The 17,121-nt window shown below is 49.7% G+C and overlaps 2 protein-coding genes across 2 annotated transcripts in view; one reads left to right on the forward strand and one right to left on the reverse strand.

The window, feature by feature from the left end:
- The window catches only part of LOC121306251 (potassium channel subfamily K member 4-like), an 8,368-nt gene extending 7,859 nt beyond the window's left edge, over nucleotides 1–509 (forward strand). Inside the window, exon 7 of the mRNA XM_041237992.1 lies at nucleotides 1–509. This exon is cut by the window's left edge and continues 767 nt beyond it. The gene's annotated coding sequence lies outside the window, so the exon portion shown is untranslated.
- Nucleotides 510–10,476: 9,967 nt separating this feature from the next.
- tgfb5 (transforming growth factor, beta 5) lies at nucleotides 10,477–16,219 on the reverse strand. The gene is made up of 7 exons (XM_041238087.1): nucleotides 15,295–16,219; nucleotides 14,934–15,097; nucleotides 14,621–14,753; nucleotides 14,201–14,311; nucleotides 12,466–12,640; nucleotides 11,541–11,694; nucleotides 10,477–10,804 (listed from the first exon to the last, which is right to left on the reverse strand). The coding sequence occupies exons 1-7, from the start codon at nucleotides 15,683–15,685 to the stop codon at nucleotides 10,646–10,648; spliced, it is 1,287 nt and encodes a 428-aa protein (XP_041094021.1). The 5' UTR covers nucleotides 15,686–16,219; the 3' UTR covers nucleotides 10,477–10,645.
- Between the last annotated feature and the right edge of the window lie 902 nt (nucleotides 16,220–17,121).

The following is a 17,121-nucleotide window of genomic DNA, read 5'->3' on the forward strand; positions in this document are numbered from 1 at the left end:
ACAATCACAGCTGACAGGGACGGCAGCCTCGCCCGCTCCAATCACAGCTGACAGGGACGGCAGCCTCGCCCGCTCCAGTCACAGCTGACAGGGACGGCAGCCTCGCCCGCTCCAATCACAGCTGACAGGGACGGCAGCCTCGCCCGCTCCAGTCACAGCTGACAGGGACGGCAGCCTCGCCCGCTCCAGTCACAGCTGACAGGGACGGCAGCCTCGCCCGCTCCAATCACAGCTGACAGGGACGGCAGCCTCGCCCGCTCCAATCACAGCTGACAGGGACGGCAGCCTCGCCCGCTCCAGTCACAGCTGACAGGGACGGCAGCCTCGCCCGCTCCAATCACAGCTGACAGGGACGGCAGCCTCGCCCGCTCCAATCACAGCTGACAGGGACGGCAGCCTCGCCTGCTCCAGTCACAGCTGACAGGGGCGGCAGCCTCGTAATAAACAGCGATTTAAATTCTCGGGAAATTTTAAAGAATTATTTTTTTTTTTTTTTTTTTAAACCAAGGGGCTTATGAGACGAAGTACTGCTCATCAACACGCGACGCTGCTGCTGCAGTTAGTCCTGGCGCTGAACAACTTTCCAGAATAGGACCGCTCGTTGTTTTGCGTCTCGTCTGAAGGACGGAGCACAAGGAGGTGAAGAGACTCGCTCAGGGTCACGCGCACGCGCGCACACACACACACACACACACACACACAGGGAGTCAGTGGCTGAGCCAGGATTTGAACCCCCTGGTATCGAGGCCCCCTTTCTCTGCCCGCTGACTCATTCCTAACGCCTCGTCAGAAGGAGGTGTGCCAATGTTCCAGTTGCAGTGACACTGTGATTAAGCCCAGGTCTGGCTGATGTCTCTGTAATGAGTAGCTGTCTCTCTCTGAGTGTGTGTGTGGGTGAGAGAGAGAGAGAGAGAGAGAGAGAGAGAGAGAGAGAGAGAGAGAGAGAGAGAGAGAGAGAGAGAGAGAGAGAGAGATTTATGCATGATTCACTTCTTCAAACAGTCCTGCAAACACTTCTCTAAACCTGCCTTGCCCTGCCCTGCCGACGTGTTGGGATTGGTTTAAAAAAATATATATATAGGAAATGGGGATTTGTAATTGGAGATGGGAGCGGATTTCAAATCGAATGGAATTCAATATGTTAAAGTGACATCACTGAGCAGCTTTGACTCGGGTTTATGAAGATCGTTCTGTATAGAGGGGGGTGCAAGACATTTGGCTGTAGCTGTATAGGGATATATAATATATATAATATATACAGGCACAGGAACGAGACTCCCGCTGCACAGCAGTGTGATCCAGTCCTGCTTTCACTAGGAGTTTAATAATCAGACTCCCGCTGCACAGCAGTGTGATCCAGTCCTGCTTTCACTAGGAGTTTAATAATCAGACTCCCGCTGCACAGCGGTGTGATCCAGTCCTGCTTTCACTAGGAGTTTAATAATCAGACTCCCGCTGCACAGCGGTGTGATCCAGTCCTGCTTTCACTAGGAGTTTAATAATCAGACTCCCGCTGCACAGCAGTGTGATCCAGTCCTGCTTTCACTAGGAGTTTAATAATCAGACTCCCGCTGCACAGCAGTGTGATCCAGTCCTGCTTTCACTAGGAGTTTAATAATCAGACTCCCGCTGCACAGCAGTGTGATCCAGTCCTGCTTTCACTAGGAGTTTAATAATCAGACTCCCGCTGCACAGCAGTGTGATCCAGTCCTGCTTTCACTAGGAGTTTAATAATCAGACACACCTGAGCTTGTTAGCTAGACACACTGGGGGCTGATCAAGCTGGCAGCAGTGAAACCTGGACTGGATCACACTGCTGTGCAATAGGAGTCTGATTCCCAGCCCTGTGTGTGTGTGTGTATAGATGTATATATGAAAATGGAGAGGGAGAGATCTGCTGTGCTAGAAAGGACGCAGCAGTCCGCACCTGTGTGTGTGTGTTTTGGTTTTTTTTATTGTATTTTGTTGAGTTTGCACTTGAAATCCTGTCACTGATTAACTGTGCTGTATTCTCTATAGCCCGTGCCTTGAAAGAAAAATCTGAACGAAACCACCGACCCCTTTAAAAAATAACCATCATTGTAAACAAAATCACCTCAAAAAATAAACCCTGGCACTGTTTGAAATGGCTCCTTCTTGTTTATTTGAAATGGCTCCTTCTTGTTTGTTTGAAATGGCTCCTCCTCATTTGTTTGAAATGGCTCCTCCTCGTTTGTTTGAAATGGCTCCTCCTCGTTTGTTTGAAATGGCTCCTCCCTGTTTGTTTGAAATGGCTCCTCCCTGTTTGTTTGAAATGGCTCCTCCTTGTTTGTTTGAAATGGCTCCTCCCTGTTTGTTTGAAATGGCTCCTCCTTGTTTGTTTGAAATGGCTCCTCCTCGTTTGTTTGAAATGGCTCCTCCTCGTTTGTTTGAAATGGCTCCTCCTCGTTTGTTTGAAATGGCTCCTCCTCGTTTGTTTGAAATGGCTCCTCCTCGTTTGTTTGAAATGGCTACTCCTTGTTTGTTTGAAATGGCTCGATGTGAGTGTGGGGGGGGCACAGAGGCGCTCGTGATGCGAGTGTGGGGGGGGGGGGCCACATTCCTGCTTTCTAATTCCAATTTGTAAAATCAATTCACTGATCAAAACGTACAATCCACAGCTATCTATACACACACACACACACACACACACACACACACACACACACACACACACGCATAGCATTCAAATACAGAAAACACCTGAAAGAACTCTGGAGCTCCAGAACTCTGAGACACTGGACTGGAGACGTTCCGGAACACACCTGGGCTCCGGTAACCACGGCGACAGCATCCCGTCCAAACAAGCCGTGCGTTTCCCAATGGACGATTCGGAACAGACCCCGTCCACCAGGTCAGCTTCACACAAACCTGTTTCATTTACACTGAAAACAGAGAGAGAGGGTGGGGTGTGTGTCTCCCTGTGATCGTGCTGAGAGTGTGTTTCATTCTCTCGTCTCTTTGTGTGACAGCCCCTCCCTCTCCCCTCTCCCTGTACCTCAGTTTTATATCCTCTTATCTGTGGTGTGTGTGTGTCTCCCCCTCTCTCCCTCTCTAGCTCCTACGGCAGACCTGTGGGGTTCCTCGCTCCCATCCCAGAGGACAGTGTGGAGGAGGCTGAGGCTGCTGTCAGCGTAAGCAGTGTGTGTATATATATATATAAATAAATTAGCTCTGGCCTGAAGTTTTCCCTATAGAATGAACTCCCTCAGCTTCATAGAGTCCAGTGAAAGCTGCTGAATAATGTTCCCTTGTTACTCCCTCAGCTTCATATTGAATTGCACCCCCTCATATTGAATTATATAGAATGAACTCCCTCAGCTTCATAGAGTCCAGTGAAAGCTGCTGAATAATGTTCCCTTGTTAACATATTGAATTGCACCCCCTCTATATAGAATGAACTCCCTCAGCTTCATAGAGTCCAGTGAAAGCTGCTGAATAATGTTCCCTTGTTAACATATTGAATTGCACCCCCTCTATATAGAATGAACTCCCTCAGCTTCATAGAGTCCAGTGAAAGCTGCTGAATAATGTTCCCTTGTTAACATATTGAATTGCACCCCCTCTATATAGAATGAACTCCCTCAGCTTCATAGAGTCCAGTGAAAGCTGCTGAATAATGTTCCCTTGTTAACATATTGAATTGCACCCCCTCTATATAGAATGAACTCCCTCAGCTTCATAGAGTCCAGTGAAAGCTGCTGAATAATGTTCCCTTGTTAACATATTGAATTGCACCCCCTCTATATAGAATGAACTCCCTCAGCTTCATAGAGTCCAGTGAAAGCTGCTGAATAATGTTCCCTTGTTAACATATTGAATTGCACCCCCTCTATATAGAATGAACTCCCTCAGCTTCATAGAGTCCAGTGAAAGCTGCTGAATAATGTTCCCTTGTTAACATATTGAATTGCACCCCCTCTATATAGAATGAACTCCCTCAGCTTCATAGAGTCCAGTGAAAGCTGCTGAATAATGTTCCCTTGTTAACATATTGAATTGCACCCCCTCTATATAGAATGAACTCCCTCAGCTTCATAGAGTCCAGTGAAAGCTGCTGAATAATGTTCCCTTGTTAACATATTGAATTGCACCCCCTCTATATAGAATGAACTCCCTCAGCTTCATAGAGTCCAGTGAAAGCTGCTGAATAATGTTCCCTTGTTAACATATTGAATTGCACCCCCTCTATATAGAATGAACTCCCTCAGCTTCATAGAGTCCAGTGAAAGCTGCTGAATAATGTTCCCTTGTTAACATATTTGAACTCCCTCAGCTTCATTGTCCAGTGTTTGTTCTGTTTGAATTCTACTGTGATTGAATTCTATTGCTTTATTGGCTAAGTCCATTTTGTTTGTGTGTTTTGTTTCTGTTGACAACTAATCACTGTGGTGTTTGTTTGTTTGTTTGTTTTGTTCTTTCCTTCTCCAGTCCAGCGCTCCCCCCGCAGACACCTCTAAGGGTGAGTCTCCTTCTTCAGTGTCTGACTGTCTTGTGGAGAGCAACATTCAACAGACATGCCAAGGGGCTCTTGCAATAGTCATTTTTAATCGCTCAGTGTTTTTGCTTCAGTCGATCGGAGCAGTTGTGGGTTCGATCAGCCTTCCCTCGTTCCATTCACATCACGTGACAGCGTGACCTTGGAAAACTACCCCCCCCCCGCAAAAACAAACACAGCAAAAAATCACTGGTAATAAATAAACAACTCCCCTCCTCTCTCTCTCCTCTCTCGCTCTCTCCTCTCTCGTCTGCTCCCCTCTCCTCTCCTTTCTCCCCCTCTCTCTCCCCTCTCTCTGCTCTGCAGATCCCTTCAGTGTGATGCACGCTGTGCACGGGGTGACGAGGCACTTAGGAAAGTGGAAAGCAGCGCACAAGAGAGGCTACCACATAGATCTGCTCACACAGGTGAGACACACCTGGCTGCACCCCCTCTCACACACACACCTGCTCACACAGGTGAGACACACCTGCCTGCACCCCCTCTCACACACAGACCTGCTCACACAGGTGAGACACACCTGCCTGCACCCCCTCTCACACACACACCTGCTCACACAGGTGAGACACACCTGCCTGCACCCCCTCTCACACACAGACCTGCTCACACAGGTGAGACACACCTGCCTGCACCCCCTCTCACACACAGACCTGCTCACACAGGTGAGACACACCTGCCTGCACCCCCTCTCACACACAGACCTGCTCACACAGGTGAGACACACCTGCCTGCACCCCCTCTCACACACAGACCTGCTCACACAGGTGAGACACACCTGCCTGCACCCCCTCTCACACACAGACCTGCTCACACAGGTGAGACACACCTGCCTGCACCCCCTCTCACACACAGACCTGCTCACACAGGTGAGACACACCTGCCTGCACCCCCTCTCACACACAGACCTGCTCACACAGGTGAGACACACCTGCCTGCACCCCCTCTCACACACACACCTGCTCACACAGGTGAGACACACACACACACACACGCATGGTAAATGTTTGCGAGTTTGCTTTTTGATGACTCTGTTGTTCTTTTCAATTATTATTTCAATTGTTTTTAACTCATTACTCCCAGGACCCAGCCTACAAGACGTTTATCATGAAGCACGAGGTGGAGAGCAAGACCTCCGTGAGTCTGTCTGTCTGTCTGAGCCTGCCTGTCTGTGGGTCTGTCTGTGTGTGTGTCTGTGGGTCTGTCTGTGTGGTTCCCTCCCTGTTACTGACTGCGTCTCTCTCTCTCTCAGATCCCTCTCCCTCTCGTTTGTATAATGGAGATGGAGGCGGTCTCGATACTCCAGCGCACGGTGAAAGGTAACCAGGCCGCACTCGGAACAGCGGTGTCGCGGGGAGCCCGTGGAAAACAAACAAACAAACAAACAAATGAAGTAGATCTCTCCTTTTCTGAAATGAAAGGCAGGGCTGCTGTTGTTGCAGAACACTCTCTACAGCTGCCTTCTATAATGCGCTATAAATCGATTTTAAATCTCCCCGCGCAGGGACCAATAGAAATGTAGGGATTTGCTGCCACTCGGTAGCTGGGGCGGGTTTAAAGTATTCAGAGCCAATCAGCGAGCCAGTAACCAGCCGACCACACACGCACACACCTCATTTTAATTTTAAAATCTCCCTTTCTCTTCTTCTCCCCTCAGATTATCGACACAAGCTCGGGGCGAAGCATCCCCTTACCGTCGAGGTTCAGCAGCGGGTCGACGATCTGCAGGTGGGGGTGTCCAGCAAAATCTGCAACGAGGAGCAGGAATCTCGGAGCGGGAGAACAGTGCGGGAAAACATAGAGAAAACATTTCCAAAAATGAGAGAGGAGAAAGAGACCAGATAATAATTAATAATAATAATATAATAATAATAATAATAATAATACACGAAAATGCAAAAGGAATTTTGGCTGAGTGTGTTTCTTTTTTATATTATCCGTTGTTTATTGATGTAAGCATTTATGTGGTGCCGCATCAAAAAAAAAATTTTTTTACTTTTGTTTTTAAAAAAGCGAAATCTCGAGTTTCAAAAAATTTTTTCGCTTTAGAGCTCAAAAGTTTCAGCTTTGAGTTTTTTAAATTTCAGCTTAAAAACTCTAAAACATAACATGTAAGACTGAGATCTGTTAATTTGAAGTAAATAACAATTAACTTTTTAAAAGTATAATTTAAAACGAATATACCAGCATTAAATACGTTTATATGGCTGTATTTTCTTCTGTAATTATTCTCCAAATAAAAATCTCTCTCTCTCTCTCTCTCTCTCTCTCTCTCTCTCTCTCTCTCTCTCTCTCTCTCTCTCTCTCTCTATCTCTCTCCTCTCCTATATATATATATATATATATATATATATATATATAAAAAAACTATCCAGATCGGCCACAAGGGGGCAGAATAAGACAACAGATTGAAAAGACCCGGACAGAAGCAAGCAGTTCTTTGGTAGCGGAATCGTGGGGATAATTAGGGTTAAAAATATGTAAATATCACGTTGAGATCTACGTTCCTCGTATTATATAGCATTGTAAAGCACAGACAGAGGTGTGGTAAAGCATAGGGAAGCATTGTAAAGCACAGAGAGGTCTGGTAAAGCATAGGGAAGCATTGTAAAGCAAAGCACAGAAGCATTGTAAAGCACAGAGAGGTCTGGTAAAGCATAGGGAAGCATTGTAAAGCACAGAGAGGTCTGGTAAAGCATAGGGAAGCATTGTAAAGCACAGAGAGTCTGGTAAAGCATAGGGAAGCATTGTAAAGCACAGAGAGGTCTGGTAAAGCATAGGGAAGCATTGTAAAGCACAGAGAGGTCTGGTAAAGCATAGGGAAGCATTGTAAAGCACAGAGAGGTCTGGTAAAGCATAGGGAAGCATTGTAAAGCACAGAGAGGTCTGGTAAAGCATAGGGAAGCATTGTAAAGCACAGAGAGGTCTGGTAAAGCACAGGGAAGCATTGTAAAGCACAGAGAGGTGTGGTTGTGGGGGGGGGGGGGGGGGGGGGGGGTGCAGTAGACTTGGCCCTGCTGTCTGTCTGGCCCCCCCCTCTCCGCTGATCTCACTAATGCTCTTTGTGTTTGGGTGCCACTCTCTCACCTCAGTGACTCGCAGACAGGTGCCATCAGCCAGCATGAAACCCTTCTTCAAAACACCTCGATTCATCTTACTGTCAGCAAACGAGTGCGTGCGTGCGTGTCAGTGTGTGTGTGTGTGTGTCAGTGAGTGTGTGTGTGTGTCAGTGTGCGTGTGTCAGTGTGTGTGCGTGTGTGTGTATGTGCGTGTGTGTGCGTGTGTCAGTGTGTGTGGAGAGACAGAGAGCTATGTAGAGAGATATTTATACGGAAATGTCAGTGTAGTTACCATGGCATCTCCTCTCTCTCTCTCTCTCTCTCTCTATATATATATCTCTAAGCTCAATGGAACAGCACTGCTATTTCATCAGGTGGTTTTGCTCTTCTGTAGAGGTTGATGAGAGTCCCAAAACGGGCGCCCCCTTCAGTTTTATTTGCAACCCCATCTCTCTCCGGGACAAAGCGGACCCTGTCCCATACTCCAGGTCTGCCATTCCCAAATATTTCCATCCGCCTCACAGCTCCGGAGCGTCTAAACAAGCCGGATACAGACCCTCGGCACCTCACTCTCCTGCCTCCCTCCCTCCCTCGCTCCCTCCCTCCCCCTCCCTCGCTCCCTCCCTCCCTCGGTCCCTCCCTGCCTCCCTCCCCCTCCCTCCCTGGCTCGCCTCCCTGCCTCCCTCCCCCCCTACCTCGGTCTCTTCTAGCTTCAATAACACTGATGAAGGCACTCGTTTTTACCACAGAAACCTTTAACCACACATAAATCTGCTTCCCCTAAAAACTGGAGCGCTGGAAACAACACACCCTGTTTACTGAGAGAGAGAGAGAGAGAGACGGAGAGGGAGAGGGAGAGGGAGAGGGAGAGGAGAGGCTCCCCACAAGCTGGCTGAGTCCCGCTCAGCCCCTCAGAGCTCTGTCAGGACGGGTCTGAAACGGATCCCAGTGATTCAGCATCAACAGCGTGGCTCGGTGTCCCATAGCAACCCATTCCACCCCCTCACCTCACCGCTCTCTCTCTCTCTCTCTCTCTCTCTCTCTCTCTCTCTCTCTCTGTGTTTGTGAAGAAGGGTCTCCTTTTTTGAAGACCATGAGAAAGACTTCTTAGTGGAAAGGTTAACCTTGAAAGTTCAAATTAAAAACACTTAGAAAGACTAGTTTACCAGGGTTTGTTTTTTTAATATGCTTTACCAGACCTCCCTGTGCTCCTCAATGCTCCCCTATGCTCCCCCATGCTGTCACTGTGCTGTGTCACACTGTGCTGTTGCTGCAGGACTCTCTTCGAAGGCGAGTTGCTGTTTGCCTGCTCTGTGGCTCGCTGTCTCTCTGCCAGCCTGTCTGGTGTCTGCGGTCTGGTCTGGATACCTGTGTGGGTCGAGGGAGCTCAATCGAGGCTTTGTGCGCTGGCTGCAGCGAGGTGTCTGTGAGGGAGAGATTGAGCTGGGTGAGGGGAGAGGGAGCGGGGGCTGAGAGAGAGAGAGAGAGAGAGAGGAAGGGCTGGGCTCATTTATTGTGCCTACTGTCTTTCTCCTAACGTATGCAGACTAAAAAGTGAACAGTGTACAGGAGCTAATTAGAAAAACTGATATTTAGTTCTCTCTCTGTCCCTTTCCTCTCATTCTCTCTCTCTCTCTCTCTCTCTCCAGCTCTCTGCCCCCTCGTATCTCTCCTCCAGAACCACATAATCTCTTCCAGACGCTTTCCCAAGCCTTCTGCAAAACCTCAATCCGCAAGCAAAGAGCAATATTGACAGCTCTCTCTCTCTCCCTTCCGCTCTGTCTGCTGCAAAACCACCAAACCCACAGCGTGGCTGGCGTCCACGTGGTCAGTACTGGATACTGAGCTGCTGTGGGCTTTCAGCATTCATGAACGCAGAACAAAAACAAAACTAATTCAATCTCGCCCGGCCAGCGAACGCTCCCCTCTGTAGGTCTGCATGGTATTCTCTGTGGGCTGCGCTACGGCACTGAAGTCCGCTGTGTGGGGGTGTGTGTCTCCCTGTGATCGTGCTGAGAGTGTGCTTCGTTCTCTCTCGTCTCTTTGTGTGACAGCCCCTCCCTCTCCCCTCTCCCTGTACCTCAGTTTTATATCTGCTAATCTGTGGTGTGTGTGTCTCTATGTGTCAATGTGGGTGTGTGTGTCTCCCTGTGATCGTGCTGAGAGTGTGCTTCGTTCTCTCTCGTCTCTTTGTGTGACAGCCCCTCCCTCTCCCCTCTCCGTGTACCTCAGTTTTATATCTGCTAATCTGTGGTGTGTGTGTCTCTATGTGTCAATGTGGGGGTGTGTGTCTCCCTGTGATCGTGCTGAGAGTGTGCTTCGTTCTCTCTCGTCTCTTTGTGTGACAGCCCCTCCCTCTCCCCTCTCCCTGTACCTCAGTTTTATATCTGCTAATCTGTGGTGTGTGTGTCTCTATGTGTCAATGTGGGGGTGTGTGTCTCCCTGTGATCGTGCTGAGAGTGTGCTTCGTTCTCTCTCGTCTCTTTGTGTGACAGCCCCTCCCTCTCCCCTCTCCGTGTACCTCAGTTTTATATCTGCTAATCTGTGGTGTGTGTGTCTCTATGTGTCAATGTGGGGGTGTGTGTCTCCCTGTGATCGTGCTGAGAGTGTGCTTCGTTCTCTCTCGTCTCTTTGTGTGACAGCCCCTCCCTCTCCCCTCTCCCTGTACCTCAGTTTTATATCCGCTAATCTGTGGTGTGTGTACAATTACCAACAGTTTTTATATCCGCTAATCTGTGGTGTGTGTGTCTCTTGTGGGGGGGGGGGGGGGGAATAGTCAAAGAAAAGTTTTGTAATGTTTTATTCTTTGATAAAAACAAAGCCCATCATCATAGTAAAAATAATATGCATCATAATCATAATAATAATGATGATAATAATAATAATAATAATAATAATAATAATAATAATAAAACCAACAAGCAACTGAACTGAAGATTCATTTAAATACAATATAGACTTAAACCAGCAGAGTAGAGGAGAGAGACTCTTTGTGTTTATCGGGGCGCCCCGTGTCTCTGTGTGTTTATCGGGGCGCCCCGTGTCTCTGTGTGTTTATCGGGGCGCCCCGTGTCTATCTGCACTTGCAGGATTTGACGACCATGTTGGAGAGCTGTTCCACTTTGGGGGTCCTGCCCGTGAAGTAGACGATGGTCAGCGCCTCCAGATCCTGGGGTACACAGCAGGGCGCGACCGACGCCTCGGGGTTCATCTTGTTGTACAGGGGCAGCACCTGTAGGGGGCAGCACAGTGCATGGCTGAGACCTGACATAACTCAACAGCAGGTACAGAAGAAAGCAGAATAGGAAGCGCCTGGAACCCTGGCTGGGACGAGGTAAACGATACAACACAGCTACTGTCAAAACTGCGGGGGTTTGAAAGAGGGGCCAGTGATCCTGTTAATAAAGCTGATAAGAGGTGAGAGAATGGATTTTAAAGATGGTCAGCGCTCCTTTAAAGGGTGCCCGCAGCGATCCTGTGGGAGTCTAAACTGCTAAGTACGACCGGGGAGAGAATGGATTTTAAGATGTTAATAAAGCTAATAAGAGGTGAGAGCGTGTGGATTTTAAAGATGGTCAGCGCTCCTTCGTGCTGGCCCCGCCCCCTCAGCATGTGGTCATGCTGGCCCCGCCCCCTCAGCGTGTGGTCGTGCTGGCCCCGCCCCCTCAGTGTGCTGTTATTATGGCCCCGCCCCCTCAGCGTGTGGTCGTGCTGGCCCCGCCCCCTCAGTGTGCTGTTATTATGGCCCCGCCCCCTCAGCGTGTGGTCGTGCTGGCCCCGCCCCCTCAGTGTGCTGTTATTATGGCCCCGCCCCCTCAGCGTGTGGTCGTGCTGGCCCCGCCCCCTCAGCGTGTGGTCGTGCTGGCCCCGCCCCCTCAGTGTGCTGTTATTATGGCCCCGCCCCCTCAGCGTGTGGTCGTGCTGGCCCCGCCCCCTCAGCGTGTGGTCGTGCTGGCCCCGCCCCTCACCGTGTTGTACTGTGTGTCTGCGCTCCACAGGTAAGGGCAGGTTCCTGCACAGAAGTTGGCTTTGTATCCTTTGGGCTCGTGGATCCACTTCCAGTTCAGGTCTCTTCGGAAATCAATGTAGAGAGAACGCAGGCAGCAGCCCTGATCCACGGTCCTGAGAGTCAAACGAGAACAACATGCTTTCAGACATGCTTTCCCCCCGACGTCTTTACAGCTCCTTTGCACTGTATTCAGAGTCCACTTCAGTGTCTTCAGTGTGGGGGTAATACCAGGCTTCATCGAAGACACTGAGAGAGACTTCTAGTGGAGACGCTTGCCATTGAATTCACACTGAAGACACTGAGAGAGACTTCTAGTGGAGACGCTTGTATTGAATTGACACTGAAGACACTGAGAGAGACTTCTAGTGGAAACGCTTGCCATTGAATTGACACTGAAGACACTGAGAGAGACTTCTAGTGGAGACGCTTGTATTGAATTGACACTGAAGACACTGAGAAAGACTTCTAGTGGAGACGCTTGCCATTGAATTGACACTGAAGACACTGAGAGAGACTTCTAGTGGAAACGCTTGTATTGAATTGACACTGAAGACACTGAGAAAGACTTCTAGTGGAGACGCTTGTATTGAATTGACACTGAAGACACTGAGAAAGACTTCTAGTGGAGACGCTTGCCATTGAATTGACACTGAAGACACTGAGAAAGACTTCTAGTGGAGACGCTTGCCATTGAATTGACACTGAAGACACTGAGAGAGACTTCTAGTGGAGACGCTTGTATTGAATTGACACTGAAGACACTGAGAGAGACTTCTAGTGGAAACGCTTACCATTGAATTTAAAGAGACTTCTAGAGGAAACGTTTCTTTCAGTGTTTCCAGATCCAGCCGGACAGGAAGCTGGCGCCTGGGACAGGAAGTTACCTGGAGCACACGGGCGTCTCCCGGGCTGCGCGTTTCCTGCGGTTCTTCTTCTGCGAGGATTCCATCCTGTACGTGGGGAGCAGGGTGAGGATCAGGTGGGGGGTCTTACTGCTGGAACCGGACTGGCCCCCCTTCACAGACTTCTCAAACTGCTTGATGAGGTCATCGTCAATACCTGGGGGGGGTCAACACAGCCCTGAGTAACGTGAACAGCACAGCACAATGTGATACAGCACAGTGACAGCATGGGAAAGCACAGGGAGGTCTGGTAAAGCACAGGGAAGCATTGTAAAGCACAGAGAGGTCTGGTAAAGCATAGGGAAGCATTGTAAAGCACAGAGAGGTCTGGTAAAGCATAGGGAAGCATTGTAAAGCACAGAGAGGTCTGGTAAAGCACAGGGAAGCATTGTAAAGCACAGAGAGGTCTGGTAAAGCATAGGGAAGCATTGTAAAGCACAGAGAGGTCTGGTAAAGCATAGGGAAGCATTGTAAAGCACAGAGAGGTCTGGTAAAGCATAGGGAAGCATTGTAAAGCACAGAGAGGTCTGGTAAAGCATAGGGAAGCATTGTAAAGCACAGAGAGGTCTGGTAAAGCACAGGGAAGCATTGTAAAGCACAGAGAGGTCTGGTAAAGCACAGGGAAGCATTGTAAAGCACAGAGGGGTCTGGTAAAGCACAGGGAAGCATTGTAAAGCACAGAGAGGTCTGGTAAAGCATAGGGAAGCATTGTAAAGCACAGAGAGGTCTGGTAAAGCATAGGGAAGCATTGTAAAGCACAGAGAGGTCTGGTAAAGCATAGGGAAGCATTGTAAAGCACAGAGAGGTCTGGTAAAGCATAGGGAAGCATTGTAAAGCACAGAGAGGTCTGGTAAAGCACAGGGAAGCATTGTAAAGCACAGAGAGGTCTGGTAAAGCACAGGGAAGCATTGTAAAGCACAGAGAGGTCTGGTAAAGCATAGGGAAGCATTGTAAAGCACAGAGAGGTCTGGTAAAGCACAGGGAAGCATTGTAAAGCACAGAGAGGTCTGGTAAAGCATAGGGAAGCATTGTAAAGCACAGAGAGGTCTGGTAAAGCACAGGGAAGCATTGTAAAGCACAGAGAGGTCTGGTAAAGCATAGGGAAGCATTGTAAAGCACAGAGAGGTCTGGTAAAGCATAGGGAAGCATTGTAAAGCACAGAGAGGTCTGGTAAAGCATAGGGAAGCATTGTAAAGCACAGAGAGGTCTGGTAAAGCATAGGGAAGCATTGTAAAGCACAGAGAGGTCTGGTAAAGCACAGGGAAGCATTGTAAAGCACAGAGAGGTCTGGTAAAGCATAGGGAAGCATTGTAAAGCACAGAGAGGTGTGGTAAAGCACAGGGAAGCATTGTAAAGCACAGAGAGGTCTGGTAAAGCATAGGGAAGCATTGTAAAGCACAGAGAGGTCTGGTAAAGCACAGGGAAGCATTGTAAAGCACAGAGAGGTCTGGTAAAGCATAGGGAAGCATTGTAAAGCACAGAGAGGTCTGGTAAAGCACAGGGAAGCATTGTGTCTGGTAAAGCACAGGGAAGCATTGTAAAGCACAGAGAGGTCTGGTAAAGCACAGGGAAGCATTGTAAAGCACAGAGAGGTCTGGTAAAGCATAGGGAAGCATTGTAAAGCACAGAGAGGTCTGGTAAAGCACAGGGAAGCATTGTAAAGCACAGAGAGGGCTGGTAAAGCGTATCTCCCCCCCGGCACTCCGGTTGTTATTACCTGCGAAGTGGCACTCCAGTTCCTCGCTCCTGTTGGGCAGGATGTTGTTGTTGGAGGGGATGAAGGTGCAGCAGGGGCAGTGTACGCTGATCTTCAAGCCCAGGTTCCTGCCTGGCACAGTCACAGCCACGCGTTACAGCCTCCCAGCTCAGTACAGCACCCTGCTACACAACCAGTGCTCCCCAAAAACACTTCCGCAGACTGCCCCTCAAAACCTCACATACAACATCTCAATGGACCCGAACAGATAAGCAGTCTCTCTCTCTGTCTCTCTCACTATCACCAACCCACTCATCCCTTTCTCTCTCACCCATCCCCCTGTCTCTCTCTCTCTCTCTCTCTCTCTCTCTCCCTCTCCCTCCCTCTCTCTCTCTGCAGTGGGAGTCGTTATTATTTTGTGTCGCTGGCCGCACCCCTTACCTTTGTGAGAGAGCCACTCTCTCACCGTGTCTGTGACGTCGAAGGAGAGCCACTCCCCCTTGCTGCGTGGGCGCACGTTCCTGCTGTCGATGTAGCGCTGGGAGGGGGCGGCCGGGTCACGGGCCTTCAGGATCTACCAGAGACGAGACCGTCGAGAACCCGCTATATTAGACAGATCCATGCGCGTGTGCGTGTGCGTGTGCGTGTGCGTGTGCGTGTGCGTGTGCGTGTGCGTGTGCGTGTGCGTGTGGAGGGGTGGAGCAGTGCTGAGGGTTATGCGAGGCGCTGTGCAGGAGCAGTCTGTGCGGCTCACCTGGTAGAGCTCCACCCTCTGCTCCGCGACCCGGGCTTTGGGATGCGGGACCCGAAACACTCGGAATTCCGCTTTCACCAGCGTGCTGGAGTTCCTGTCCATCCCGGACATGGCGAAATTCACCACCCGGAAATACGGGCTCGCCAGGCCGGTGGAGATGGCATCTTCAAAACACACAGGGAGGGAAACACAGTCATTAATGCAAACCCACACCCGCACACTGCCACACACAAACACGCATACAGTTATTAAACTGCTAAGCAAATAATAATAATAACAATAGAAATGATGATGATAATATTAACAGTAATAGTAATGATAAGAGCTCAGTGCTGGCGAGCGGTAGTAAGAGGCTTCGCACTGTCGAGTCTCGCTGGCAGCATGTCGATCTTCTGCACCTCCTTGGCGTAGTAATCCTCCTCGCTGTCCTGGCGCTCGCAGGCGCCCTCGGCCTGGCGCGCCCGCTCCTGCAGCAGCTCCAGCGTGCTGTTGTACAGCAGCATCACCTCCAGCGGCGCCTGGCCCGGGCCGGCCGGGGCCTCGGGCGGCCGCGAGATCCTGAGCTTGGAGAGGATCTGGCCCCGAACCGCCTCGATCCGCTTGGACTTGAACTCGTCCAGGTCGAACCCGGGCTGGCAGGTGGAGAGGCCCGGAACGGAGCGGGCCAGCGCCGCTAACAGACAGGCGCACAAGCACAGGGAGGGGCCGGGCATGGCCAGGGTGTGCCGCGCTGATACAGTCATTAACACCATCCGAATTAATCAACACACTCAGTTTCTGTTGACGCTGCGAAGCAGAGTTTTATATTTATTTGAATGGAGCCCGTCTGTTGACTTTATAAACAGGCGTTATTTGTGTGCTGTATTTACTGTCAGCAGAAATTTTATTTTTGCAATGCTATTATTATTATTATTATTATTATTTATTATTATTGTTATTATTATTATACTAGAATGCGGTTCAACAGAGTCGCTGGGCTCTGTGACGAACTGACAAGAACGCGTTCGAATCCGCGGTGACAAAAACGCGTTCGAATCCGCGGTGACAAAAACGCGTTCGAATCCGCGGTGACGAAAACGCGTTCGAATCCGCGGTGACAAAAACGCGTTCGAATCCGCGGTGACGAAAACGCGTTCGAATCCGCGGTGACGAAAACGCGTTCGAATCCGCGGTGACGAAAACGCGATTTCGAATCCGTGTCTCGGTCACTTTGCTAATTCACCAGATAATCAATTAAAAATATATATACATACATACATATATTCTCACAAAAGGGAATTATAATTGAATTATGAAAATTATATTTACAAAAAAAAAAAAAGTTAAATATTTTTGTTCAAATCGATCAGATGATTTGATTGAGTTTGTACAACCAAAAAACTAAAATCACGTATTTACTAAATGAATCCCCTCGTATCTATAGATCAAAGCGCCGAGTCCCGCCGCAGCCCCGCAGCCCGACCCGGTCCGCCCCGGCACGGCTTCAGTTCCGAGCTGGCTGACCCGGTCCGCCCCGGCACGGCTTCAGTTCCGAGCTGGCTGACCCGGTCCGCCCCGGCACGGCTTCAGTTCCGAGCTGGCTGACCCGGTCCGCCCCGGCACGGCTTCAGTTCCGAGCTGGCTGACCCGGTCCGCCCCGGCACGGCTTCAGTTCCGAGCTGTTGGGATTGTCTGCGGTTATCTTTGCGCGTCTGAATCGCTGACTCCGTGTCTCTGTTTTCATGAGGTCTGAATACTGATCCGCTCCTCCGGGGCTGGGCTCTGCGTTCCGCTTTGAGAAGTCTTCGCGTTTCTGGAGTCAAACTATCAACGGGGACCTGATTCACCCCCAAAATCAATCTCTCTCTCTGTCTGTCCCTCTCTGTATCTCTCTCCTCTCTCTCTCTGTCCCTCTCTCTCTGTCTGTCCCTATCTGTATCTCTCTCCTCTCCTCTCCTCTCCTCTCTCTCTCTCTCTCTCTCTCTCTCTCTCTCCTCTCTCTCTCTCTCTCTCTCTCTCCTCTCTCCTCTCCTCTCTCTCTCTCTCCTCTCTCTCTCTCTCTCTCCTCTCTCTCTCTCTCTCTCTCTCTCTCTCTCTCTCTCTCTCTCTCCTCTCCTCTCTCTCTCCTCTCCTCCTCTCTCTCTCTCCTCTCCTCTCTCCTCTCCTCTTCTCTCTCTCCTCACCTCTCCTCTCTCTCTCTCCCCCACAC

Source organism: Polyodon spathula, chromosome 47, assembly GCF_017654505.1.
Source record: "Polyodon spathula isolate WHYD16114869_AA chromosome 47, ASM1765450v1, whole genome shotgun sequence".
In the NCBI taxonomy this organism is placed as follows: domain Eukaryota; kingdom Metazoa; phylum Chordata; class Actinopteri; order Acipenseriformes; family Polyodontidae; genus Polyodon; species Polyodon spathula.